Source organism: Anas acuta, chromosome 1 (assembly GCF_963932015.1).
Source record: "Anas acuta chromosome 1, bAnaAcu1.1, whole genome shotgun sequence".
Classification (NCBI taxonomy): Eukaryota; Metazoa; Chordata; class Aves; order Anseriformes; family Anatidae; genus Anas; species Anas acuta.
In genome coordinates this window covers 4,219,109-4,246,933 of record NC_088979.1, presented here as the reverse complement: position 1 = coordinate 4,246,933, position 27,825 = coordinate 4,219,109, and the positions used below count along the sequence as shown (strand labels likewise).

Genomic DNA, 27,825 nt, shown 5'->3' with positions numbered 1-27,825 from the left:
ATGGGAAAATGTGTGAAATTAATCATAATTGTTTTCATATCAAATGTATCAAGGGGAAATACTTGTGTTTAAATGCATTGTCCTGTATTTTAACCTGTTACATGTCTGTGTTCATATCCCCCTGTATTTACTGATGTACTGCAAATACCTGACCTCCACATTTCCCCAATATTTTTTTTGTTTCACAAGCTCGGGGTTTCTGATTTCCCAGTCGATCTGGGAAATCCAAAATCTGATTGGAATAAGACCCTGATACCACTAATTACTTACAGTATGTTTTTTCAAATTGGATCTACTTAATCTCCGTGTACCCGATCCAATTTCCTTCAAGTCACTAGAAGCTCGTCCTTCGGCGGATGCAGCTTTATGTAAAATGTTATCTAAAAACCTAATTTGCCACATGTCTAGTAATTTAATCCACAAAACGAACCTGCACTGAGTTTTTCAGGGTGATGGTTCACTGACACGCTTCAATGCCACACAGCCATGCCTGGCTCTGTCCTCCACCCTTGTGAGGTGGTTTTCAGGCTGTTTGCCTTATAAACTCGATACAGGCATGCTTAAAGACAATCCCTGAGGAGAGTTGACTGTTTTCAGGTAAAACCTGAAAAAAAAATTACCTCATAAAACATGAGGCAAAACTTTCCCTTCAGAACCACGCAGCCTGGTGTCAATACACAGCTGCGCTGGCAGCGCCCACGTTGCGGCGAGAAGCATATCTGACACCAGACCCCCAAAACCCTAAAAAATGATGGATATTAGTTTTAAGGAGCTGTTAGACCACGGGACAGCGGCAGCCCCCTCAGCGCGACAGCTAACACGAGTCGGCCGCCCTCCAGCGGGCCAGGGGGCCGCTCGCCGTGCCCGCGCTCAACTTTTTTTTCCACATTTGTCTGTTCGTGTGCGTCTCTCTGTGCCTGTGCTTTGCCGTTGACTCCCTTTATTATCATCATTTTCTCTCTCTCTCTCTCTGTGTCTGTGTGTGTTTGTGGCCCGCAGGTCCCCCCTTGCCTTGTTCGTCCGCCTCCTCCACCCCCCCTGAGCACTCCCCTTCTCCCCCTCCCTCGCCGCCCGCCAATGAAGGCCCCGGGCTGTTGCGGGGCAACGGCGCGGCCCAGCCGGCCGCGGACTCTGACTCTGAGGAAGAGTTTATCCCAAATTCCTTCTTAGTTAAAAGTGGCTCTGGAAACCTCTGTGTCGCCGCCAACGGTGAGTGACTTCTCTCTACCTACTTGATTTCCTCGGCCGGCGGCCACCCGCGGGGGGCTGGAGGGCAGCCGGCGCGCGTCTTCGCCCATCGGCTGGGGTTCGGTGGTGGTATTTTATTTTATTTTTTGCAGAAATGATAGCATCGTGTGGGAGGAAAGGGGGTAAAACGTTAATAAAGCACCTCGGAAAGCATGCAAAGTGTTGCGTTGGAAGCGTCCGTGCTGTGTGGCTGAGGTGAGGGACGAGCTTGTTACCTAGGCAGAGAGCAGAAACTTCAAGTGCGTTGAAGGCTGGAGCTCCCTCCCTTTCTTTTTTTCCATTTTTTTCATTTTTTTTTACCCCCTTCTCTGCCACCCCTGCTGTCTGTGAGGGCGGCAGTGCTGAGGCTGAGTGCCCTTTGGCCTGTCAGAAACCTGTCCCCAAGGGGATGCAGGAGGGAATGCCGAAACGCCAGAGCGGCTTTCGACTCCCGGTGAGCTGTGACAGCGGCATCTGCGCCTTGCTCTCAGCCCCAGAACCTACAGGAGGCTTTCCACAGCCACATCCCCTCTAAGAAGTGCTGAGAGATGCCTCCGGTAAGTATTTGAGGTGGCAGCACGGCCCCTGCGATGCCCCGAGACTCCCCAGATGGGAGCTGAGGGTGCTCAGCACCACCGGGAAGCGACCGTGCTGCTCCAGCGAGTTGCAAGAAGAGGAATGAGATTCACAGCTCCCTGCCGCAAGACAATGAGTCATAAACAGCGAGGTAACGCTCATTGGCAAAGAAATGTGAGATTTCATCAAAGGTAGTGTAACCTGACGAAGCGCAGATTACAGCAGTGGAATAGCCGTGGCCACTCAGGCCGCTGCCATCCCGCTTGAGTGATAATTACTCACGGGTCTGATTTATGACGAAGGAGAAGGCATTCAAAGATATCTTGAAAGAGAGAAAGAAAGGTGAGAGAGAGGTTTACTGCAGCTGGCAACAGCTTAACTCCATTTATGTTAAGCTTCTAAGAAGGTTTCCTACTATGCTGTTATCTCCAAGTAAGGAGAGAAAGTTTGACATTTAATTTGTCCCCCTTCACCACCACCCCTTTCCCAGCTTCCCTCTTCTTTTCTTTTGTTGCATTTGTTATGGTAAAAACAAACTTTCCCTTCAAGGCTTTTCAAAGGAGAAGGTTATCTCCTCTGAATTGTCATCCTAAGGAGAGTAGGGGGAAATACAGTGTCGTATTCATTCAGGAAACTGCTTAAAATTCATATCCTCTATTCAGCTTTCCCCCTCCCCTCCCACCCTGCAGCACACACACACATACATCTGACTCCTTGCAGTTGCAGCACATTTAAATCTGAAATCATGTAGATGACACTCTTGTTGGAAGTGAAGCCAAACCCACACTCATGCTTCAACATCATAACGTGTGTTCTTTCTCTTTGTTCATTTAGGGAATATATATGTACACATACACGCATGCCCTCCAGGTGAAAGGAGGAGAGAAAAAGAAAGCAAGTGAAATTAAAGACCTTAATCTCTTCTTTTACTAATTAGCTGAACAACAGAAAAAGCATTGTTCGGAGTCCGTGGTGGGTTGACGACAGTATTGTATTATTGATGTGCTGGTGAGCTTAGTTGGAGTTCAGGCTTTTCAGCTGCCTGCTTATTTATCCTCCTCCTTTTTCTTCCTTGGTGCTTTTTGCATCAGCTTGTAGACATACTACTTTCCCTGAGGCTTCTTTTTGTGTGGGATTCAGCAGGTTGGCAATAAATATGTCCCACACAAAGACAGGGTGTCTGGGGTCTCATTTGCGTGGTTGTTTTACTTGTTCAATAATCAGAAGCGAAGGTAATGCCAGCACACTGGTGACGTGGTAGGATCAGCTCAGCATCAGGAGAAAAACAAAGATGACTTCTTATGCCACCTGTCAGCCCATAATCTGAGAGTTCACAGGAATGAGAAGCGCAGACCATACAAGCCCATCATGGCTAAAGCCAGATAGATACTCTCCTGACCTCTGTAAATAGATTTAATTGCTTTAGTTCCTTAACGTTCTGTTTCTATGAGGCTTAGTCAGCTTAAACTTTAAATGATAAAGGCAGCTCTTTATGTTCCTTAAATGGTGAAAATTAGGAAAAGCTTATTTTGTTTAGGACTAAGTTTAATACAGTTAGAGCACTCATTCTAGGAGAATAGTAGCTGTCTCAACAGCAGGACAGCCTGAGAATGCTGTCCAAAGGATTTGTGTTGCACTTTTTAATTGATTGTGGGTAGGTTTTCCTTCCACAGCTGTGTAAACTCAGCCTTAGAGAAGTCCATCCAAAGTAAGTAACACCCAGGGAGCAGCGCCGCTGTTACAAATCCCCATGTAAATTGCAAATATAATGCACATGGAACATAAGAAACATGCTACTTTTTGAAGATACAGTAGGCTTTTCTTTATCTAAGTTTCTTTCATTCCAGAAAGGTAATAATGTCCGTAACATTATTTCTGTGCTCGCAGGAAAATGTCCAAGTAAACATTCAGATAAAGGATGGAACAATCTAATCAGTAGATAAAAATGCAGGCGTCTTTTAGGTCTTTTAATTTTGTATTGGACGGATTACAAGCCTTTTTTGTACTTTTAAGGGAAAAGTAAAAGTCATTTGGAACACAAAAAATCCCCAATTCTTATTATACTTATATCGACAGGTGCTTAAATATAAGAAAAAAAAAGTAAAAAAAGTAAACTTTTAAGACTTGTATCTTTTCACTTATTTATTTATTTATTTATTTATTTATATCTGCTCCAGAATATTTTGTTGTTGTTGTTTTACCTGAAATTTTACAAAGTAACTAGGATGTGAATGTCTCTATTTCAGGGTATTTCCTTTCATAAACCTTCAAATGGAAAGCCTGATGTGGGGATTCACTATTTGAAAAGTAGGCTGCCTTAGGGTGTCTTGGTGGGCATTCAAACTTGCTAATTAGTTTTTAAGGTTTTTTATCAATCCACTATATGTGTATACTGGTGTCTAGGTATGTATGTGTATGACTGATGACAGAAGGCATCCAATCCTTGCTCTGATTGTTTCTATGAAAGTAAAAAGTGCCCTGTAGGGTAAGAACATCAGTCCATACAGCCTCCAACAGCACCACTGGGAGGAGAAGCAGCGCAGTGGGGTTCCTGGAGGATGCTGACTGGCTGGGAATGGTCAAACTCCAGCCAAGGAGAGGGATCTAAAGGGTAATGATTGGCTGGGAAACAGCATTTCATCTCCATTTGAACCAGTAAAAAAGATGAAAACTAATCCCTAAAAACCCAGTGTGTTTAGGGAATGGTGTTTAGGAAAAGCACGTCAGCCTGGCCACTGCTGTCCACGTCCTGCATCACCGCAGCTGTGTTCCCAGGGATGTTAGCGGGTACATCACCACTCAGCACACCTCTGAGGTGGGGACACGGCAACAATCCCCACGGAGAGATGATGTGCAGAGTGACGAAGAACAGATTTTGAAAAATAGATGACATCTGTGGAGAGCTGACATCTACATTCCTTTGAGAACGCTGACCGTGCCGCCTCGCAGTCAGAGCCGAGGTGCACGGCCTCTTCCAGCTCTTGCATCAGTGAGCAGCCATTCGATGCAAAGTGTGCTTTTGTCATTCTGGGGGGTCTGCCGTGTTTCCCTTGTCACTCGTAGCAGGCGGGCAGGGAGGCTGCGTGGAGGCATTTGCAACGACCTCCACAGCTGGGAGCCAGAAAATCCCAAATCACCTCTCTTTTGGGGCATCTTAATATTCTCGCATGGAATTTCAGAGGCCAGGGCATGGATTTTATTTAATTCTAGCAGAAGCAAGGAGATAGCAGGAATTAAGGTTGGAAAAGAGCTCCCACATCATCTGGTCCAACCGTCCCCCAGCCACCAGTAGCACCCACTAAACCATGTCCCTAAATTTGCCTTGGTAGTGGAGAGGAGGGAAATGGCACACACATAAATGTTCCTGGGTCAGCTCCTAGGAGATGAGTGTGAATGTCATAGGATCCCTGATTTCAGTGGAAAATAGACCCAGTCAGGACCACTTTGTCCCCCAGAAGACATAAAAAGCAAACCCACAACACGCTGCTTGTGTTTATGGGGTCTACACGAGCAAGCTGTGGCCAACAGAAGCTGTGGTCAGGGAGCTAGTGCAGATTCATGTGCTGCCTTTACCAGTTTGTCTTTGTTCAGAGTGCTGGATTGAAGCAGGAGGTTTCCCCACAATCTTTCTTCTTATTCCTAACTGAACTGACCCAGTCTAGACCTTCTGATTTGTAAGCTGTGTACTGTTTTCTCCTTAGGATTTTTTTTTTATCTTTAATGATCAGCCTTGAGCTGTTGAAGACGATCATCATTTCTAATTTACCTCCCATTCCCGTCCTTCTGAAAGAACTTTCCACCTCTTTATTAAATGATGTGGCCCAGATTTATGAGACAAATCCTTCCCAGAAACGCTGTTGAGGACTACTATAGCCTTACTCATGTTCTCTCAAACAGATAAGTTTGGTAGAAATTGTGGGTTCCTGACACTTTACAGTGCCTAACTGACCAGATTATCTACTGCTACTGCTGCTGTGGCTGAATTCCTTCGGTATCTAAAAGGAGGTAATCCTAGAGAAATACAGGGCAGTTTCTGCCCCAAAGAACTGAGGGGTTTTAATCAATCTATGCATGGGCTCGATGTTTATTTCGTTAGTACCCTTGATGCATTTGGGGCTGCACAGTTCATACGTGCAGGCCAATCCTGCTGCAGGGTGAGGTGCTCACAGCGCTGGGATGGAAGAGACAGCCGCAGAGAAATCAGACCGCGGCAGGGAGCCCCAAAGACACAGAGTATAAAAGCATTCGTAAGAAAGAATGGTGTCATGTAAGGCTGCTTAGAAGTGGAGAATTTTCAAGGATCTGACTGAGGACAGCAAAAGAACCTTTGATAATGTAATCTTAATAATTGATTATTTCTTCATCTAATAATTAATAATAAATCCCAGTTTAATTCAATTTTCTTTTATCTGAGCAGGTTTTTTTTCCCCACAAAGGTTTGTGGATGGATGGTCTGTTCTCTGGCTGTGTCTCGTCCTTGAGCACTGCTTTCTGATGCTTCTTTATTTACTACTCAAATAAACATGCTAAGTAAGACTAGTAATTAATCTCTGCATCCTTTATCAGAGATTTGCAGAGCCCATTAGCAGCCAGTGTTACTCACAATGGTAATTCATAATTACAGAAGGGAAACTGAGGAATAAGAAGATACAACCAATCATTTGCCAAATATCATTTAGGAAATGAAAAATCATCTTTGGATTACTGTGTTTCCTACCCAAACTTCTTTAAGGCCCCCTCCAAACATTTCAGAAGTTCAGGAAAAGCATCTTAAGGAGAAGAATGTTTCAAAAAGATGTTGAGGTTAGCAAGTTTTAAAATGTTCAGGAAAAATAAAAACGTGTTGGGGAGAGGGTGGTAAAAAGGTGGTAGGAGAGGAGCTTGGAAAAAAAAGACATTTGAAAACCTGTTTATCATATTTTTTCACTGAATTTATCCTCTAATTCGGGAACAGTAAACATTCAAAGTTCAGCGTGAAACACCGTGACCTAAATATCTGCCTTTTAATTTTAATTAGATAACTAAGCACTAATAAACATATTAATCATAAGCTTTCAGTTTACTAAGAGGCATCTCAGGCCTTCCAGGTCCAAACCATCCGTAGGAGACACCTCTTTTTCCAGCCATCGTGGATAGATTTGTGGCTGCCTATGAGCCCAAGAAGTTCATTTGGATGAATCTGGCCATTTGGGCTGGTCATCAGCACAATTTCTCCCTGACTTCGCTGAAGCCATCCCCAAATTCCCTGAGATACTTGAAAAATGGCACACAAATCCTTCCTCCAAATGTATCTCCGTGGCAGAGCTGACAACAAGGTTCAGGGTTTGAATTCCCAAGCATCAGCCATTGCCTGTTAGACCCTGGAAGATCAAGGAAGACGTTGTGCTGGGCAGCTGGGAGGAGGATCAGATCATGAATTATTCCTGCTCCTATTCACCGTGCGTCGGAGCCGTCCCGGTGAGTTTTTGTTCCTCCCGTTTCGCTCTTGCTGCCAGGAGGAAAGATAAGAAGGACTTCAGCCTGTGAGCTGCAGATCTTTCAGAGGACATGGAGCTCCACGAGTGCTTTGCCCTCGCCTGGGCTCTTGCCCCATGACTTCTCTTTGCATCCCGAGGGTGTTTGTTTAACCTGGCAGCTCTTTACCTTCAGGATGAGCCAAAGGTGAGAAGCAAATCATTTGCCGTAGGACCAGATTCGTAGCGCTGCTTATCGGTGGGAGGCATTTGGGTTAGATTCCTAGCATAACGAGGGTCAAATCCTGACCCAGCCAAAATCCTCTGGGCTCAAACAGGGGGAGGTTTGGTCAAGAGTGGATAATCTGAATACACAAGAAAGGCAGGGTTGTTGTTTTTTTTTTTTTTTTCCAAAGAATAAATATCCCAAAGAGAACAAAGCAAAGTTATGATTGTCACATTCAGCGAAGGGCAGCAATGAAATGAGTCACCTTTCCAGGCCAGTAGGGAACACACTGAATCAGTTAAAGCAGATTTATAGCTTTTTAGCTGTGATAAAACCATATCAGTGTGTATATGAATTTACATAGGAGCAGGGTTTTTTTTTTTTTTCTCTTCTTGCTTTTAATGCAAGCCACATTGAAAAGTGTGCACAAAGGAGCCCCACTCCGAGGAAAGACAACTGGAACAAATTATATGCATTCAGACTTGTTAAACTGAATTGGCAGCAGAAATATTCCTGGTAACCTGAGCGTTACAGCAGCGTTGGTATAGTTAAGGTTATGTCAGCATTTCCATTAGAAACCCTTACTTGCAGAGGTTTATATCTGCAGTAAAAATTCACTGTGGGTTGAAACTTGACAAGCTGTGCAAGGTCTCATCTGAGACAGATTTTTTTTTTTCTTTTTACCTTTTTCCTTACAAAATTGGGGAGAAAAATCTGTTTGAAGAGTCAAGCTACAAGAGCGCAAACAAAAATAGCAGCTTTCTGGCTTTGATCCTTTCCGATGTTAAAAAACCCCGTTCCTTTCTTTATAGTGTAACCATCAAATGTGCAACAAAATCTTGCTCTGAAGAAGGAATTAATCATTACACTATTAAAGGAAATGAAACATTAATTTATGGCCCATTAGATGCTTTTTTCACTGCAGGACTGCCAGTGTTTTGGTCTACCTCAGGTTATACTGAGAGATTTGTGACTAACATGAAACAAAGCCCCCAGAGGAGCAGATCCTGTGCAGAAAAAAAATAAAATGCTTCTGGGCAGCTTTAGAAGAACAAAACATTGAAGGCAGAGTTGTCCAGGGACCGGAATGACTACTCGGTGTTCAGCCTTCTGGTTTCTGCCACGGGCTCCTCAGCTAAAGAACTTAACCTCGCTTTTCTCCGTTGTAAATGGAGGATATCACAAGCTGTTGGCTTCACTGTGCTTCCAACATGTTTTATCATCTCTCCAACCTGTTGATATTAACAGAGCTGCCATGGCTTACACTAGGGTGAATGAGGAGAGAAGGGACCCACGTCTCCATCCTCGCAGACATCAGTTTTCAGACAGAGGGCTAACATTTTCCCTAACTCCTTTCAGATTTCACCTGGGAACCTTACCTTTGCGGTAAGGTTATTACAGGAGGCTGCATGCGCTCCCAATTCCAGCAGGGCTCTGCATCTTCTGCACTTTGAAAGCCGTGGCTGATGCTCATCAGAACTTTTTCCACTTGCCAGATGAAAGCCGGTGTGGAAGCGCAAAGTGTTATAAAATTCAGGAAGGAAGGCGGACGCTCGTGCGCCCGGGCTGCCTGCTGTTGTTGCTGTGAAATGGATCCCTCAGCTGGGAACGAGCACAAACTTTGGGGAGGCTTGTTCCGTTAGCAGTTCTCAAGCCATCCGTCTCCCTTTTAAAATGAGGACCTGGGGGGCTTTGAACTTTATTTATAAGCTGAAATCTGCTGGCCACAGCGATTAATTAGCGAGGAGGAAGATGCCAGAAGTCTCGTTCTGACCCGTGCCTCCTTTCAAACTAAACATGCAATAACTGCGTAGCCTCAGAAGATGTCCCCCCCGCTTCCTCCTCCATCCTTTCTGGGCTTTGCATTATTCACTGTTTATTGTAACACGTTATTCATCTCAACCACGGCTTTCAAACCCTTGTGTGGTGACCCCAAGGAATTCCTGGAATAAAGCAGTGGTAGCTGTAGGTGCTCCGGGTGGAAGCTCTGAGTCGAAGGGAAAGGATCAGGTTAAAATGTTTGAGACAGCAGCTCGGAGGAGAAAAGTGCCTTGTGTGTAAGTTTCCTTAAAAAAAAAAAAAGATATTTGGAACATGACATGGGGGGATAGTGCAGCTCCCTGCTGCGTGCGGATGAACCATGGGTGTCCTTTGAAGCCGCTTCCCCGGTGCACCTGGGTGTGAAGCAGTCGGGTTGTTGGGTTCAAGAGAGGGCAATCCGTAACTGTGTGGCTAACAGCAGGACCAAGCCCCCGGTGCCCACGCGTGGTAGTAAAGCTGATGTGATGGACAGTTATGGCACAGAAGTCTTTGATCTCGGAGGGATTGATATGAAAGATTGTCACAGTTCCTAAAGAGTCAATTGGGTTAAGCCTTTGAGGGCTACAAGTGTACACGTCACACCTAAGAATTCATTTTGCTGGCAGTTTGGAGAACTCCAGGACTGGGAGGGTTAAAAGCTGTTTGCGTGGCAGGAGTTCACCACCACGGGAATCGAGACAAAGTCCCACATACAGGTGGGGATTAGCTCTTTGGGGTTTTTGTGCCTGTTGGGCACAAACTGGGCTCTGCCCAGTTTGTGCCCAACAGGCTGCCACCTGAATGCCGTGAATAAAAGGGGGATTGTGACCATGGTTCACCTCTTACAGCCTCGGGAAGGATCCTCTGGGATCCTTGAGTGGAAATGGAAATGTGGTGCGCTCCCGCTCCGCTCTGCTGGTCCATCCCCAGCGGGGCCGGCTAGGGGAGCGATGCCACCAACTGTAGGTTTCCTGGTGGTGACGTGCCTCGAAGGTCTGGCCTGGCTTTTAACAGGGAAGATTTAACAGATCTTTTTGGTCTTCTTGTGTAATAATTCAGCCTATTACTGAAAGCATACTGATTAAAGCCCATCCCATATAAAGCAGATAAGATGCAGCAAAAAGGCAACATGGCTCAAATCATACGATCGCATGATCGTATCATAATAGTACACACATTTACTCTGTTGCAACACTGCTTACAAGAGATCAATTAATGTTGGCACGTCAGAGTAGCATGGAAATACACAACCATTCACTCAGAGCAGCACTGGGTGGACAGACGAGCGGCTCCAGGAACCTGAGCTACCGAAGCCCAGAGCGACCGAAGTGGCTCCAGCAGCGAGCGGGCCCGCTGGCAAGCGGCCAATGTAACAAGGCAGGACCGGCCCTCGTTAATTGCTTCCTAATTGTTCCTAATCTTTCACTTCTCAGGGCATCAGCGGGACTCGGAAATCGACTCCTGCAAAATACAGCGAGAGGGTTTGGGGCTCCTGTCTGCATAGCCTAAAAATTGCTCCTGTTGCTCTCTTTTTGGCACTGCTGCCTGTCCTAACTCGAGATGTCCTGGCTGGGCAGAATGTTCCGGGCAATCGTTCCCTGTTCTGTGCAGATATAGCCCTCCTTTCTGGATGGTCTGAGCTTTTTTCCACCATGTGAAGTTTCTCTAGGCTTGCAAGGTACTTCTGGATATCCCACCGTTTTAATCTCTTAATCTGTGAGTGTTTCATTTTCTTTCTGTCTAAATAAGACCTGGATTGTAGAGACAAAAATCTGCCTCTTAGAATCACTGAGGTTAAGCAGGTTGTCAGTTCAGCATTTTGGACACAGGATAATAGGTGTGTTTGGTAAGTACAACGTGCTGCAGACAGGAAAACCATTCTGAAACCGTAAGTGGCCATATTTCTTTCCAGCATTCAGGGGAAGAACTGTTACGGTGGCCAAACCAGCAGTAGGAGAGGCAGTGTCATCATGTGAACTATTCAAAGTCAGCCAGCCGTGGCAGCTCAGGAATTGGACTCCAGGTTCTCCCACGTGAGGGGAGATCTGAGCTCTGTGACCTGCTTCAGCAAAACGAAGGCAGCGACACATGCCTCGTTAGCAGGACAGCGTTGGGAGTGGGCTTGAGGCGTAATAAAGCGCCGCGAGACCTTGGAGCGCCTCGGTGGGAAAGCTCACAAGTGTAAAATCGATGCTTTTGATACATTAGGTGGTAATGGAAGAAGCACAGCACAGAAGCGGCGTGATGGGATGATTTAGTTATAGCTATAAATCTGGCGGCAGCATCGTGGCGACGTGATAGGACACAGCCTTTCAGGAGGGGCGCGGCGTAAAGGTTCGTGTATTTCTGGTGTGGAAACGTAGTGAAAGGAAAATCAGCATGGGTAACTCCATATTAAAACCAATGCTTACACAGTGCCCCCTTTCTTGCCTCATCCAGCCTGGCCACGTGTGGATTTTCTAAAAACTCTGCAGGGTCTTGAGGTAGGATCTCCGTCCTACCTCAAGCCATAGAGATCCTCCTTCAGGCATCTTGTTTTTAAGTTCTCTCCTCCTCTTAAATTGCCATCATTTCTGCAGGGAATTTTGCTGAAAGTATTGCATTTGGTTTATCTGCACCTCCCTAATGGCATGGGACAGCTGAGGTTGGTGTAGCTTCATGTGTGCGACGAGTACTGGAGAAAGAAAGGTCAGGTAAAGACAGAGGAGAGTGACATTGCTTCCTGCCATTAACATATGCTTGATTGGGAAAAAATATTAGGATTAGTGACAAGGGGTAGCGAGGCAGAGGAGACAAAGCTGACTGAAGGGTTTTTATACAACGAGTTAAAGAAGTCCTTACTGTTGCTGCCTGTAACTTTTCTGATACACCAATGAAACTTGAAACAAGAGGTCGTCTCAGAGGGTAATAGCTTCCAGCCCAAATGTGCTCCGCTCTCCCAGACCACCCATCCTTCCTTCATCAGCGAGGTCAAAATAATAGCGGCACTTGACACTTTTACACAGATGGGGAAAATCCGTTGTGTCACCAGCAGATATTTCCAGAAACCTAACCCATCTAACTGATTTTAATAGCAGAAGCAGTTGCATTGCACCTCCCCTGTATATATCTCTAAGCAATTAGGAAAAAGGAGGTCTCCTGGTACCTCCTCGAATCAGATAAGTGTGATTATCTCCATTTTACAGAGGTCACAGGTGACTAGCCCGAGGTCACCCAGGCATTCTGTGATACCATCACGGCGGGATTCATCTCCCCTTTTTCTCCTGTTTCTCTAACAACCACTACACGATGTTCTTTCCCAAAAGCTACACGGAGACACTTAACTCAATTGAGTGCTCCGGTGCAATTGATTTCTAACAGGCTGCGAGCCATTTCCTAGCCCTGATATCACCTGCTGAAAATGACTCGGTGTGATCAGGAGTCTTCCCCAGTTTACATAAGACCCCTGTGCCAATTCACGGAATTCATATTAAACCACAAAAATATAGTTAGACATCCACATACCATATCTGTCCAGATCTGCACGAAATATCCCATTGCTCCTGAGATCTCTTTCAAATAAATGTCTTTCAAACAAAGCTGAGAATTTTACCAAGGCGCCTTAACTTCCTATCTGCAAATCAGGGCCTGGTTTTTAGTCCCATGAAGATCTGAGCAGGGAATTTAGGCCTGTGTGGAATATTGTGGTTGCTTCTGTTTAAAACAGTTTGACTTGTCTTCCATTTCTTCTCCATAAAAACTCTTGAGCGGTTTATATCAGTGTCAGTCCATGCCAGAAGTTCCTCCAATCCATCTTGGGGTAAAACACAAACAGTTCTCCTCTGACTGAACTGTGAGTTGGTTGCTGTCATCTGGAAAGCTGAGTAAAGCCCTTTAATTTATGAAATGCTACGTAGTCCTCAAAAGATTGCCTAAATATTTTACTGCATGTCACTTTTGTTGGAAACCAGAACCCATATTCGCCGTGCCATCCATTAAGTAGAACCTCTTCAAATTACTTCTGAATTACTTCTGCTTCTAAATGGGAGTTTGTATGTGCTAACTTTTATCTGGCAACTTCAAACACATTTTGCATCTTTTTTTTTTTCTTTTTTTCCCTGTTTTTCTCAACCTTGGCTTAGCGTGGTATTTACGGGCAGGATTTAGAGGTGGGCTTAAAGCTTTTGTTTAATTTTGTTTTCCAAATTGTTCTTTATAGGGCGTTGGGGGGTGGGGTAATATTTGAGGTCCTTTTAGAATATGGACAAGTTTGATCTGCTCAACTGCTAAGGACGTTTGCAAGCTACAACGACTGAAATTGTCCAAAATTAATGTGTGCAAGAGGTGATGATAAAGTACTGTATTTTACAGCGTGGATTTCCTTGGAAGTTTTTCAGCACAGTAGCCAGAGAAAGCTTATTTCAGACAGACTGAGGAAGCGAAGAAAGAGAAAGGATCTTTAGAGACTGGCGTAAGCGACTTGCAGGGCAGAAATAACCCCGAACACACCTGAGTGGCAGAAGCAGGAGGCACTGATGAGGTTTGTACTTCTTCAGGCACTCGGGCATTCCCTCAGCAAACACCTGAGAGCTTTCTGCTGGCCCGGCTCGAGTGTCCCTGCGGCTCCAGCCGCAGCGCCGGTGGGTTTCCACAGGGAACAATGCCTGCTTGTTTGGACTCCGGTGTCTAAGGTGGAATTTCTCATGGTGTGAAAAATGAGGGGAGAAAAGAGGAAACAATAACCCAAACCCCGAGGCACAGCGCTCAATACAATTCCTCCAATTTTGCCCTCACATCCAGCCCTCCTCACCCAGTCCTCACCCCAGTGAGGTGGGGTTGTGCTGCTGGTGTTACCCCGCACAAGGAGGGTCTGACATGCCCAGTCCCACAGCTTTAATCCGTCCTGCACTGACTGCACCATGGTTCCTCTAGTGTTACGAGTTTCCTCGTGTTTCTCATTTTGCTCTGTAAGAGCCCCGAGCCCCTCACGGGGGGACCACACGCCTGTAAAAACAAGAGTTTTGTAATTTCGGGAAAATTCTGCCCGAGCCTCGGAGAGTTCCATATAAAAGGTGGGAGGTGAGGAAAAGGGAAAAGATTATAAAGATCTGTCTGTGATTTTTGCCACTGCTGTGCTACTGGGAGGAAACGGCTCACCTGGATGGAGCACTTGCTGCAAAAGCCAAACTTGGGGCAGAAAAAGAACATTAAATTCCAGCCTGCGAACATGAAAGAGAGGAGGAAGAAGAGGGCAGCAAAAGGCCGAAGAGCACTGAAGGAAGCTTTGTTTCACATACATCTCAGTTTAAATCTGGCCTGGCGCACTTCCTGGGGCGTTGGAGTGCTGTAAATTGGAAGCGCTCAGGTTGGAAACAGGTCTGAGCCACCGATTCCTGAGCCCAAACAAAGTTGCGCTCGCTGCCAGAAGGGTTTATTCAGCCTGCTGGACGGGAGCCAAAGGAACTGACCGCCCTGCGAGCTGAAACCAGTGCCAGCCAGCCGAAGAATAACATTGCTTTGACTGAAATGGCAACTGTTTGTTTGTTCTTCCAGCAAAAAAAAAGGGGGGAGAAAAGCAGCTTTTAGTGCTGGTGGTGAGAGAGAAGGTTAAAAATCGAAAGGGAGCAAAACAAAGATGATTGTGAAAGAGCGTGAAATGTTAGGGGCAAGTTTTTCCCCTTGGTTACACTTCTCTGCCTGGGCTTTTCTGGGGTGTGATTAAAAGCAAAGCTTGTTCTCGGTTGGTTTTAGCATACACTTTTTTTTTTTTTTCCTTCTGCTAAAATACAGTAATTTCCTCTCTGCCATAAATTCCCCTTTCTGATGATGTTTGCAAGACACCAGACCCTCTGGGCACTGTCAGCACGGTCACGGCAGCCCCAAAATCAGAGCTTTTCACGTGCAGGTAGGGCATTGGGTGGACCAGCACCTGAAGCTGTGACCTGGGGCGTGACTTCTCCGACCTTTGCAGGAGTTCAAGGTGAGCCAAACAGCACAAGCTCAGGTGTTTTCAGGTCTGTTTTCAAGGGAGCTGCTCTAAGAAAGGCTGGCACCACCCAACAACTTCAGCCAGAGCCAGGGTGCTGCCTGTCACCCCCCCCCGTGCCTCACTCATCCTCAGGGAACATCCACCTCGCCCTCACTAGCTGCCATGCGACTGTCAAGGCAGCTTTTTCTTCCTTGTTAGAGCTTCTGGTAAGACAAATATCCCAGTTAAGGGATACTGCCAGTGATATTAGTAGCATTTTTTTTCCTGCACGTGGCAGGGCAGAGCCTGCCTTTGGTTTTGCCAACTCCAGGCACGGTTGGCGCTTAGATTGTTGTGCCAGCCCCTGGAATTTTTCAATTACCCAATAATTTCCAGCCTACTAAAAGGAGAATAAAATGAAAGTTTCTGGGCTTCTGTATTCTGGAAAATGGATTTAAATGTGATCCAGCTGCAAGCATTTGAAATGCAGAGGTATAAAGAAAAGCTGAAATATGTTATTAAAACGCATGTAAGTCAAATTTCTAATAATGAAGGTATTGAAATGCCAGTGTAGTTAATTGCTTCTTTAAACTTCAGAAGTATCGAAGAAGTCCTGTCAATCACACGGCCTGGGGGCCCACCTCTTTGTGGCAAGGGTTCACCCAGCTCTTTTGGGGTGCATAAATGAGGCAAGGGGCAGCATCTGGGGAGGGGAAGGATCAGTCTGATGCTCTGAGTGAAGCACACCAAGAAGTGTTTTCCATTTCCATTTTGCAGATGCTGTTGGAGAGGAGCAGCAGCTACGCAGATATTGCAAAATGTAGGATCAATGGCAGAACAGGAAAGCGAGACAGGGAAGTGAGAATGGAGAATAAGCCACCCTCTCGTCCCTTTTTACGTTTAAATACCTTAGGAGGTCTTCATCTCCCCTCTGTACTTCAGGACTGGCACTTGGGTGCAGGCTGGCTTGTTCAGCCCTTGTTCTTCCTTGCGTCAAGTGTGCTCTGCCTTGGGATTGCCATTCTGGGCATTTAGAGGGGAGGCGAAATGACAGGCTAAGTGCTAGCATTGCTAATACCTCAAACAAATGTTTTCCGGATTAATTAAAATAAATTGGCATAAGAAGAAACACAGTGTGCGTCGTCAAAAGTGCAAAGTTGTTTTCTAATGCAGGTTCCTGTTAGAGCAAGTGCTTTAATTATCTCTGTTTGTGCTCGAAAGCAAATTTGGACTTTTTTTTTTTTTCTTAGAAATCAGCCTTGCTTGATTCCCATTGCTGTTTAAAAGGCAGCAGTGTGAACGGGAGCTGTCCGTAAGCACGAAGTCTGTTTTCCCCTCTGCACACAAGCTGCTCCCTTCGGGCTCCCTCAGGAGTGACCTAAGCACGGCTGTAGGTAAAGAACTTTAATCTGTGTTTGCTCAGAGTCGCTCTCTTGGTTTGCGTTATTTTATTATTTAAACATACTGAGCTCCAGTAGTTCATGAGCAGCACACCGAGAGACAAAGAGCTGTGGTAGCAGGAAAACAAGCAGGTTTCCCTCCCTTGATACAGAGCTTGAAAAACAAATTAAAAGGCTCACTGCAATTGTCAGTCATCCAACAGTCCCATCACCATCAGTAGGAATGGGAAAAGTCGTCGTTATAGCACTAGTTACTTGCGAATTCCTTATGCAAAATAAAATATTAATACAAAACCGTATTTGTTATTATTGCTAGATTCCAGACTGGGATGAAAATTAATTTTCTAACTGCTTTCTTTGTCTGTAGAGCTCAGCAACTTGTGTGCTACCTCCTCCCCTGCGAGCAGCACCAGTTGTGTGTTTTTGGGGTTACATTGGGTTGCCCTAACACACTAGCTGTGTTTTGCTGTATGTATGGAATCCCGAGGGATGCTCTCTGGTCTTGCTGCGGTTGGTGCTGGTGCTTCCCAACCCCTCGGCTTGTTTACGGGACAGGGCTCAGCGATTTCAGGGGGTGCCCTCAGCCTCAGGAGATCCTGGGGTTCTGTGTCTGGGACAGGTCAGGTTTTCTCTTTAACAGTGCCTCAAAACCAAAATCTTGACCGCTTCCTTAGAGATTCCTTAAAGATCTCGTGTCATCTTCATAATACATGGGTACCGATTCCCCTGTCCTAGTTGCATTTAATTTCAGTCATTTTATTCCAACCTCTCCAGGTCTCCCGTGCCTTTTTAATCGGTTGAAGCAGTATTTTTTTATATAATCAATTTGTGTTTGAAACTTTTCGTTTATTGTTCAGCAGAGTGAAATACCAAGGGCTGGATTCCCCAGGAGAGCAGTGTAGAAGATCAGGTAGTCCTTTTGTACCTAAAGACCGTGAGTCTGTGCAGTGTTGTTTCGTGGGTTGAGGCAGCTGCAACGTGCATCACCGCAGAGGCACTCAAATGCAAGCCGCGTGCCTCCAGGGTCTCTTTACCTGCTGCAGAGCAGGGTGGGGAGGAGCAGTCCATTAAATTGTCACAGAACAGTCCAAGATCATCAAATCTACCCAGACACAAAGCAGAGTTATCTTAATAGTTGAGCACCACCTGGCCACTGTCTTCCAGTCACTCCCTTTGGCATAGACTGGAAACTCTCTCACGCTCTGCTCGCCTTTACAATCGTTGCAGACCTGCAGCAGAAGTTTGTGGTCGTGCTGTGTATTGAGAGAGCAAATGCCAGGATAGGAAAGTTTCTGTTGTATGAAATAAAATCTTCCTAATGCTCCTGATTATGCATCCCAGCTGTCCTTGTTTTGCAAGTCCAATGATTTGAGTTTCTGTAAAAATGTTTGTTTATTGTTTTTTTTTCCCCCCTCTCCCTGCTCATGCACACACCAGGAATTCTCTTTGTATCATAGCTCAGCTTTTATTTCCAGCAAAATAGAAGAAAACAAACCACAGCTAATTGGCTCTTTGTTCTCATTTTTTTTGACAAGTGACAAACACTGAGATCAGCCTGTAGTGCATATCCTGCAGCGGTCATATGGAGCCAAGTTAGTGAATCTCAAATTCCCCGTAATAGGTTCCCACTTATCTTCACGCTGGCTGTGTTTGGGGTGTGTGTGTTTACACACTCTATGCCCCGAATGCTTGCAGTTAAAGGGGTAAACTATAACCTACCAACACTATGTGGGGAATAGCGCTCGGTGTTTAGGCTTAGCTCCTATTCTCTGATTCTTTTTTTGGCTTGATTTCATAGCTCGTGAGGAAAATGAGGTGTTTAAACCATCTTGCTGGGAAATGATGAGGATTTGGACAGCGCTCCGAGGGCTGTGCTCAGGACACCCAGCCATCTGTGCACAGGTCGCCTGAGAGGTGTGCGTGGCTGTGTCAAAGCCTGTCAGGGCGTGCTGTCCTGGAGGGGCTGGCAAAGCTCTCATTGAAGCCAAAAGCAAAATTTCTGGTTTTCTGAGAATGGACAAGGCCCCAAATGCAGGTAATCAGAGAAGGAAGAGGCTTCCCTCCGTGCGTTAGGCTCTAACTTTGTCTCTGTCCATCCATGCCTTATAAAAATCAGTGGACATCTCACTGCTGGGGAGAGGATTGCATCTGATAGACCATGGAATTAAGAATTTACTCATTACATTCTGTTTTCATTCCCCTTCGTGTAGGACAACATGGCCAAGCCTTGTTGTTAAATGACTGGAAACTGCAGCGGAACCAGAAGTGAAATACCATGAGGGTTTAGTTGAAGTCCAGCCCGCCGTGTTGTCCGCTGTATGATTTATTTACCTTTCCCACAGCTAGTCCTCGTCATATTTGTACTGAGATGCCATGATTTCATCTTCTTAATTTACAAGTGCCCTGGTTTCTGCCAGTGGGCAGCTTATATAACCGTGTGAATGAACCGGAGCGGAGCATGCGAATTTAATTTCGAGATTCTTCCCCTCTCCACCCCCAGAACTGGAGCCAGCCGTTCCATAAAACACAGGATGATTATTTTCAATAATCATCTGCCTGTCCCTGCAGTTCTCTTCTCTCTCCTGTAAGCACAGGGGGACCTGCGATGACTGAGTGGTGCTTCCTAAGCACAGCATGGCTTTGCCAGGCACGTTCCCTTACGTTATCTGTTTAAATGAGTGCCAGGGTAACAGCAAGGAGCCTGGGACTTCACTTGTCACTTCTGAGCAAACATCATGCTGCAATTTTAGACCGCAACTCATCTCGGGGGAGTTTTCTCCACCTCTGTGTTTGCTGCTTGAAGGCTGACACTTAAGTATCAGATAACCCAGCAAAAGACCAGGGGCCAATTTTTGTTGTTGTTGTTTTTCCCCTTTATCCTTTATCATCTCCAGACTATGTCCTCTCCAGCCTGTGCAGAGACTGCAGATCTTCATTTGCTGCAGAAATGATGAGTGTGGCCTGCTGGTATGCAAATGCCATGTGGTGAGCAAAGAGTTTTCCTGGATAGACGAGCCTTAGCATCTCATATTCCGCGTTCAGAACTGGATTCCCTCTTCTTTAGTAACATTTAGTGTAGAGGCAAGATTTCTGTGCTCAAACAACAGGCATCAGTCACAGACCGAGTTCTGATTAACGGTGTCAAGGAGGGAGAAGGCTTCCAGCCAGTTCATTGGGGTTGTAAAGGACTGGAAAAATCCCAGCCAGACTAAGAGGTATTTATTTATTCTTTTCATGATGGGGATGCCAGTACCAGAGAAGTGTTGTCCTCATCGTGCCTTTGCTTCTCCAGCTCAGCGTCCAGGAAAGCTCACCCTAAGACCTCGTGTGGCACCAAGGGTAACTCTTGGTGCCTGCAGCCTTGAACCTTGTGCAGGGTACTCACACCGTTGCCTTGTCTGAGTTGTCCTGTTGCTTTTAAAGGACATGAGATGACTAGGGGAGATTTATCAACACACATAAACGTTCAGCAGGATTCCTAGGGGATTTATAAGAAGCGCCTGGCAGGCAAGCAGCCTCACTATCCTGGCACTTAGCGAGAGGTACGCCAGTGGCACGAATGCCTTTACACATTTTGTTAAAGGTATGCTTTGCAGAAGTGCCAGAGTGATGTACGAGTCTAAGTCACTGACTTTTGTGAGTACCTAAACTCTGCAATGCGTGGAGCACTTCAGAAAATGAAGCCTAACTTGGGCCTAGGGCTTGCTAGAAAACACATCTCGAATACCATCGAAAGTATGAAGCTCATCATTTATCTCCCGCCCTTTCACGCACCTAAATATCTTTATAAACTTGGCCCTGCACCCCATTAAGCCTCATAATTTACCACCGTGACAAGAAGTGGCTTCGGCGCTCGGCACGGGCGCAGCACAGAGCAGCAAATGAAAACGAATGAGGAGCTCCGTCCCGACGAGCGCACCGTGTGTCACAAATCACGGCCGTGGGGGAGCCGGTAATTTAGAGGGAGCTGTTGCTGTCAGTTCCGTAGCAGTGCCTGTGCCGCGGAGAGGGAAGGTTAGCACACAGGAGAGGCTTGCTTGAAGCTATCACGATGATGAAGTGAAATTTAAAATTACATTAGATGTTTGCTTAAGAAACAGCAGATGAGGCCCTGCGGATTCTCAAATCCGCCTTGCTACACTGTAAAATGAAACCATAACCATTTGTTATTCTTCCACTGGCGTCTAGGAAGCCGAGGCAGAAAGGGATGACCTTTTAATGATGCTTTCCGGCTTTTTAAGGGCTTGAATGTGTTGCTACTTTTTGTTCCATCCAAGATTCTGCTCATCCATCTACGCGGAGCTGCCTTTCCTCCGCTTGAAAGTTTCAAGCATTTCTGGCATTAGGTCGATGTGATTTTAAAGGTGTTTCAGCCCTCCTTCACGGATTTTGCATGAATCTATCAAGAAGTCATTTGAAGTAGTACGGGGAGAGCTTAAATTAAAATCACTCCCAGTGGCAAGAGAATTAGGAAAGGGATTGAAATCGGGACCTCCAATCACTCCGAAACTCTTAGCTGAGCGAGGAGGGCCTTCCTCCTCCTAATTCGCTGCAATATCACTGTTGATATAGCTCGCACTGTAAAATATAAATTAGGGCTCTAAAGGATTTAAATGGTATAAATACAGGTTGGCAATTCCCTCGGTGATTGCAGTGGAGTTTTCTTCCCTTCACAAAGCTAATTTTAATTAGACGCGGAAGTGGAGATTTCTCCGTAAAATAAGATCCCATGAAGGGGCTTTTTTTGGTTTTTTTTTGCGGCGTTGTGACTAAAAAGGGCACGTTTTGCTCTGAGGTGGTGTGCAGCCTGCCAGCAGTCGCTTAGGTTGTGAACTCTTGACACCAAAGAGCATAAGTCCTGCCAAAGGAAAATCTATTGCTGCTCAGATGCCTTGCGTGAGGGCGTTGATGCAAATACTCCTCCTAGCCCAACGCCAAGCGGTGTGTTACAAACCAGCACACCACAACCTTCCTTTTCTCCCACATTTCAGATCATTAGCATAGGTCCAACAGTGGAGAGGACCAATTTCCATGATAAAGGAAGTCCTCTCCCGTTTAATCACTTACCCCCAAATGAACCATTTAATGCCACATTCAGACCTATTGTCTGAAGATTTCCCAAGGCTCTCCTTGATCCACTCCCTTATCTGCCTTTTGTTTCTCCTTAACCTGCTTGCTTTTTAGAAGGGGAGGGGGGAAGGAAAAAACTCACATCAATTGCAAGAGGCCTGCAGCTGTTTAATTAAACTTTTTTTCCCCCTTCAAAAGTTGCTTGAGATTTCTTGGGGCTTCTCCTTAGCAGCGCCTAATCACTATAATTTAACAGATTCTGTAATTACCTGCCTCACATGGAAATGGCTTGATTGCTGCTTCTTTGTCCAATCTATTTCAGCTCTAAATGACAGCTGAATTTACTCTAAATGAATGGCTTGTGTGGTGGGAGCCAGGTCGGGGTGGTCTGGATTTATTTGCGGCCTTAAAAGCTTCTAAAACAAGATCAAAACATGCTTCTGAGTTCACAGGCGAGCGGAGGTACGAGGGTTTTCTGTTGATACTGTGAGGAACAGCCCCTGTAACCTTTGCTTTGAGTGGAGCGTATGTGGGACTCATCTGGGGGCATGGGGCTGAGTGGTCTCTATTCAACAAGAGCAAAAAGCTGCAGAATATACCCCAGAAGACGCATGGAAACCGCCGACACTTTGCATAAGGATCCCACAAATTCAGGGAGATGGTGAAAGGGTGTCCTTTCAGCCAAGAAATTGAGCACTTGACTCCAGCTGAGCCAAGCTGCCTGCTTTCAGGGAGCCGTGGCTGCCGTCGGTGCGTTTGTGCTGCTCTCTGCAGTGCTTCCAAGCCACTGGGCATCACTGCTGGGCTGCGATATCCCCAAAACCATGTGTTGGAGGCCACAACCATGGCAAGTGTCCTCCCCAGCCTGCTAACAAGGATGACATGCTGATGGGTGTGCAGAATCAGACACCGTTTTTGCCTAAAGCTGGACCAGCGATGGGTTTCTAACCTGTGCTTCTTCCAGAGGTACCAAAAGAACACAAAACGCTTTTGTGAACACACAAGTGAGTGAGAAAGTTGTTCTCCCCATCGCGTGTTATCTGCTCGTAAGGTAGGAATGGTGCAGAAGAGAACAGACATGCAGGGAAGGAAAAATCAAACAGAGCAATTGGTGCCTGCAGCCCTCCTTGCAGGATTGCTTCCTGCGGTCCTTTTTATATGGATTGTGCTCTTTTGTTGTTAATGTTCAAAGCAATGAAGTTTCCTTTAAATATAATGCGAAATTAGATAACATTAAAAACACATCCCAAGATGCAGAAACACTAGAGTCCACACTTAGAAAATAATACATGAAATAATATTTATTTAAACACTGTGCTCACTAGGATAGCCTCATTTCCTAAGGGTCTCAAGGGGAGAGCAATCATACAGTATAATCTTGTTAATTTAATACACGTCAGCGCAATGCAAACAATAAATACAGAGCATTCAGACTAGAAATTGCAGTAACTATATTAAGCAATCACAATTTCAGTTCATTATGCACTGACAAGCTTCTTAAGATAAAGATATACTATTTTCTTTAACTCAAACAATATGTCACCTTTTTAGCAATAATAATATTTAGCAACCACATAGCATGATTCATCTTCAAAGTGCTTTAAAAATAATCATGTTTTAATCCCAGTGACGGGCGTAGGTAAATATTATTAACCTATTGCACAGATGGAAAGACGCGTGCAGGTTGTACGGCTTGCCTTGGACTACAAGGATTGTCACCAGCAGTGAGGTGAGGACTTAAGCTCCAGCTTTTCTCTTCAGACCTTTTTTTGAGTGGGAAATTGCTGGAGAAATCGTTGGGGCCATCCACTCTCCTCCGTGATTTGTCCCCACGTTTCTGAAGCTATACTTTTCTGAAGCTGTCCCCATTATTCACTGTTGGCTGTTTTTTTTTTCAGCTGGGCTGGCCTCTCTCTCTCTCTTTCTATGCAGACCTAAGTCTTCCTGGAAGGCCAATTATGTCTTGACTTTGCATTAAAGTAGCTGTTTAGATAAGAGGAGAGATAATTCCCCTGATTAGTATCTTTGGATTATTTTTCTAATAACCTTGCAAGAAAATCTCGCCAGATCTGTGTCTTTCGCTGTCTTTCACCCCTGCATGTCTTGAGATACAAATTCAGGATTAACATTTCTCTTCATCTTTCCTTTATCAAATGTTTATTCAGGCAAGGGAAACAAAGGGACGGGTTCATAAGCTCTAGGACATCCACGAAACCTTAGACCTGCTCCTATGGACATGCAGAAACGAGTATGTGGGAGATTACTCTTTATTTGGAGCACTCTGTGAGTGAATTTGACTTAATAGCCACACATCCAGTCTTGAGAGACTGCATGGAATGAGAAAATAGCAAAAGTAGCTGCCTCCTGGTATTCCCAGGGATCCTTTTGGCAAAAGGATTCATCCAAATGCTGTGATTGATTTACATGGTAAGAAAGTGGATTGCCTAAGGACCAAAGTTTTCTAAAATTTGAACATAACTTTGCAAGTCTTGCAGTTTTGAGATGAGTCTGGAAAAAAGGAGGCTGCATTTAAGACCATCTAGTACATAATTTTGAGATTGCTTATCTGTATTTACTCCATGGTCTGAGGATGAAGTGAATGAGGAATACGAAAATAACATTTCAGGTTAAGAAGTGCTATTTAACATGTCTTATAAGTACACTCTTTTTTTTTTCCTTGTTTTATACTTTAACCTGAGTCCTGTCCCATGCAGGGGAATGCCGGAGGGTCTGATCTACAGATCTATCTGTTTCCAGAGCTGATCTCCACCCTGTTTTCTCAGTGCTTTTCAGCAGAAACTGCCTTGTCTTGTGCTTCCACATAGACCTAGGCTGCAGGAGGCTCAGCAGTAGGATCATGTGTGGGTTCGTGAACTCGTAACACCGAACCTTAAGAAATACAGTCAACATCTCCTTGGGTGGGCACCCAGAAATGTTTCGATGATACTTTCCATGTTCTCATAGTCTTGAAGCATTCAAACAGCTTGAAATGTGCCATGCAGCTAGGCTTCATCACTCTGCTCTTCCTTGTGTTAGCATGGATGGCTGCTGGGGGCAGCAATTATAAAATATTACTGCCAGCTTGTGGAAACAGGCGTTTATAGATGGCCTTAACAACAGCAGAATTAGAGAACTATGAAATGCTGACTTTAGGAGCAGTTGTTAGCAGGTAATAGGAGAGAGGAACATCATGTCTGGCATGTGATAGAAGGATGGTACATAAGGAAGGGTCGATGAAGTACAGCGGAGGAATAAGACGGTGATTTACAGCAATATCTGTACTATTATTTGAAGTGCTCCCTTCCAACTCCGTTATTTATCTTCCCAAAGTGGGGGAATGTGGCAATGCAGATGTTAGAGCTGCTGGTTGCCGGAGGTTACACGTGCATGAGCGCTGCAGGGAACTCCTCGGTGCCTTTGACCAAACGTAGCCAAAAAAACACGTCAGGGTGGTTTGTGGCATTTTATACAAGTGTCTCCTGATATTTGGGTCTCTCCAACTCCGCAAGGAGCCTGGGGAGCTGGCAGAAACAAGAGGGTTGCTCCACAAATCGCTAACACACAAGTAATTGCTTGACCCTATTAATGTCACCATGGCTGGTTTTCCTTGGCTCTCCTATTAGTAATCCTAACTTGTACTTAAAATTTAATTGGAAGTTCTGTAGGGCCTTGGCTTTGATTTTTTTTTTTTTCCTGTGGCTTGAAATTGTAGAAAATCAGAAGAAAAATCTGTTGCTGTCTGTTTGATTAGATGAGGGGAGCCGAGAGGATAATCTGAACAGTTGTCTCAATCGTCTGCAAAGCACTTCTGTGACACAGGAACAATAGTGAGCAGAACAAATACTGTGACAAATTAAATATAATCATTTCCCTTATTTTTGCTAAGGAGAAGGCATTTTAAAACCCATTTTTCTGAAGGAAATGGAATGTTAAAAATTCAAGGAGTTTCAACCTCGTGATAACGCAGTACTCAGGGAGAGGTAACTTCATCCCTCTCGTAGCCAGCTTTCTGCTGCTGAAAGAAGCAACATAACATTACATAAACAACATAATCATCTAATTCCACCCCATGCCATGGTCAGGGACACCTCCCACTAGGTCAGGTTGCCCAGAGCTTCTTCCAGCTGGCCTTGGGCACTGCCAGGGCTGGGGCACCCCCAGCTCCTCTGGGCAGCCTGGGCCAGGCCCTCAGAGGGCACAATTTCTTCCCAATTTCTTCCCGAAGCCTCCCCCCTGCCAGGCTCCAGCCACTGCCCCTCGTCCTGTCCCCCCAGCCCTGACCAAGAGTCCCTCCCCAGCTTTCTTGCAGAGGTGCCCTTCCCTGACACAGGTGACATTAGGCTCCCCTTCACCCTACCGTACTTTGTAGGGTTTTTTATTGCTGAGGTCCCATCATCCCAACAGCTTCGTGGCTCCCCTTCAGACTGAGGACCTTAGGTGCCTGCTGGAGCTTGTTAAATACCATTTCACCCCCAAATTCACCCTCCCAGCAGGCAGGTGAGGCCAAACAATCATGCTACTCCTGCTGCAAGGCCCCGAGCCCGCTGAAGTTAACAGATTTATTCCAGGCTAAAATTCGGTGCGCCTCAGATCGGATTCTCGCTCCTACAGAATTCATTACGGCGTCAAGTTCTCCTCTGGTCAGACCCGGTAATAACTATGCAAGGTACTGTGAAATATGGTGCTGGATGGGAAATAGCTCCACAGTGAAAATTGCCACGGTAACATGCAATTAGGCTGCGCGTTGACACCGAATAGCAAAAGGATGTTGAAACAAAATCCAAACTCTGCAGGAATGGAGACATTTAACATCTCTGAGAAATACCTTGCAGCAGCACTTGTCAAATTCCTTTTCAGCTGCACTTTCCCCTGTGTGTGCATGCTGTACTCGTTTTCTTTTTCTTTTTTTAAGAAATGGTGTTGCTGAAGGGCCTACCTTTTAAAACGTCTTCCAGTGGGTGCTAAAAATAATTCTTTCATTGTCGGGAGAGACCTGGAATACCGGATCAAAAGTTGATTAAAATATTTAGCAGTCTAGAAGATAATTTTCCGAGTGCTAAAGCTGCTGATATACCGAGCAATCCTCATGACTGAAACTTCTGAAACCTTGATAACGTTCCCAACCACTTATCAGGCTGGAAAGCTGAGGTTTCTTCTCAGTCATTGTAGCGCGGACAGGAGGAGGACCTGGAGCTCCAGGGAGCAGTTTCAGTACTTCAATATGTTGCCTTCAGGGACCTCAGCACCCGATGGAAGAGAAGGTGGAATAATTAACCAAATTCCAATCGCATGCGCTGAGGTAGGCCCACTGAAATCAGTAGATGGCCTTGGAATCAGTTTGGCTTCAGACATTTTGTGATGATGGCCGGGGCTCCAAGAAGCCAGTTCAGTTCTCCCTGTCCAAGTCCCGTTAGCTGGTTTGGAAAGTTAAACTGGTCAACTGGGCAAGCTGGATGTGAAACCATATCACAGCGTTGCATCCACCTGAACACAGTACAAATACTACAAATTAGTGATTTAAAGCAAATCCGTGAAAGCATTTCCATCTCCAGAAGAACATATGGAGTAGTACATAATGAAAATCTATCTTCATTTTTTTAACTACAAATTGAGAACTAAGTATACATCATATACTTTTGTTTTCTCCGCCAAATACATCTGACTTTGGAAACTGATGAAGAATATGATGCCTCTCCTTGTGCCAGTGATACAAGCCGTGGCACACGGCTCCTCTGTAAGAGTTCTTGCATTTTCTCAGACTAGGAGGCTTCACAGAAAGAACTGGTAATTACACTTGTCACCCTCTCACTTGGCTACAGCTGCAAAGACATAATACAGTAGCAGGCTCATGTTTAAAATGGCATTGACTCAACTGTTACTCCCAAAGGTCACCATCATTAAAATCTGGGGCATGAGTTTTACACGTGTCACTAAGATCATGCAGATGAAGAAAATAATCTACAAGGGAAAGAGATTTCAGGAGCCAGTAATTCTCCCTGCTTTCAGAGCACCGATTATATAATGCCTAAGCCAGTGGGGTCTGCAGAAAATAGAAATTTATGAAAAAGAAAGCAGAAAAATACGTACGGGGTCAGTCAAGGCGAATCGCACTTGCGCTGTAAGGTC

At 45.3% G+C, this 27,825-nt stretch overlaps 1 protein-coding gene across 15 annotated transcripts in view; it reads left to right on the top strand.

The window, feature by feature from the left end:
• Positions 1 to 27,825, top strand: part of TENM4 (teneurin transmembrane protein 4) — a 1,646,934-nt gene that overhangs the window by 1,392,660 nt on the left and 226,449 nt on the right. For 13 of the 15 annotated variants that reach the window (XM_068654787.1, XM_068655360.1, XM_068655430.1 and 10 more), the window contains one exon: positions 1,000 to 1,209. The exons of the other annotated variants lie outside the window; for them this stretch is intronic. In XM_068654787.1, coding sequence (XP_068510888.1) covers positions 1,000 to 1,209 — 210 coding nt within the window. The remainder of the gene's footprint in view (positions 1 to 999; positions 1,210 to 27,825) is intronic. 15 annotated transcript variants of the gene reach the window in all.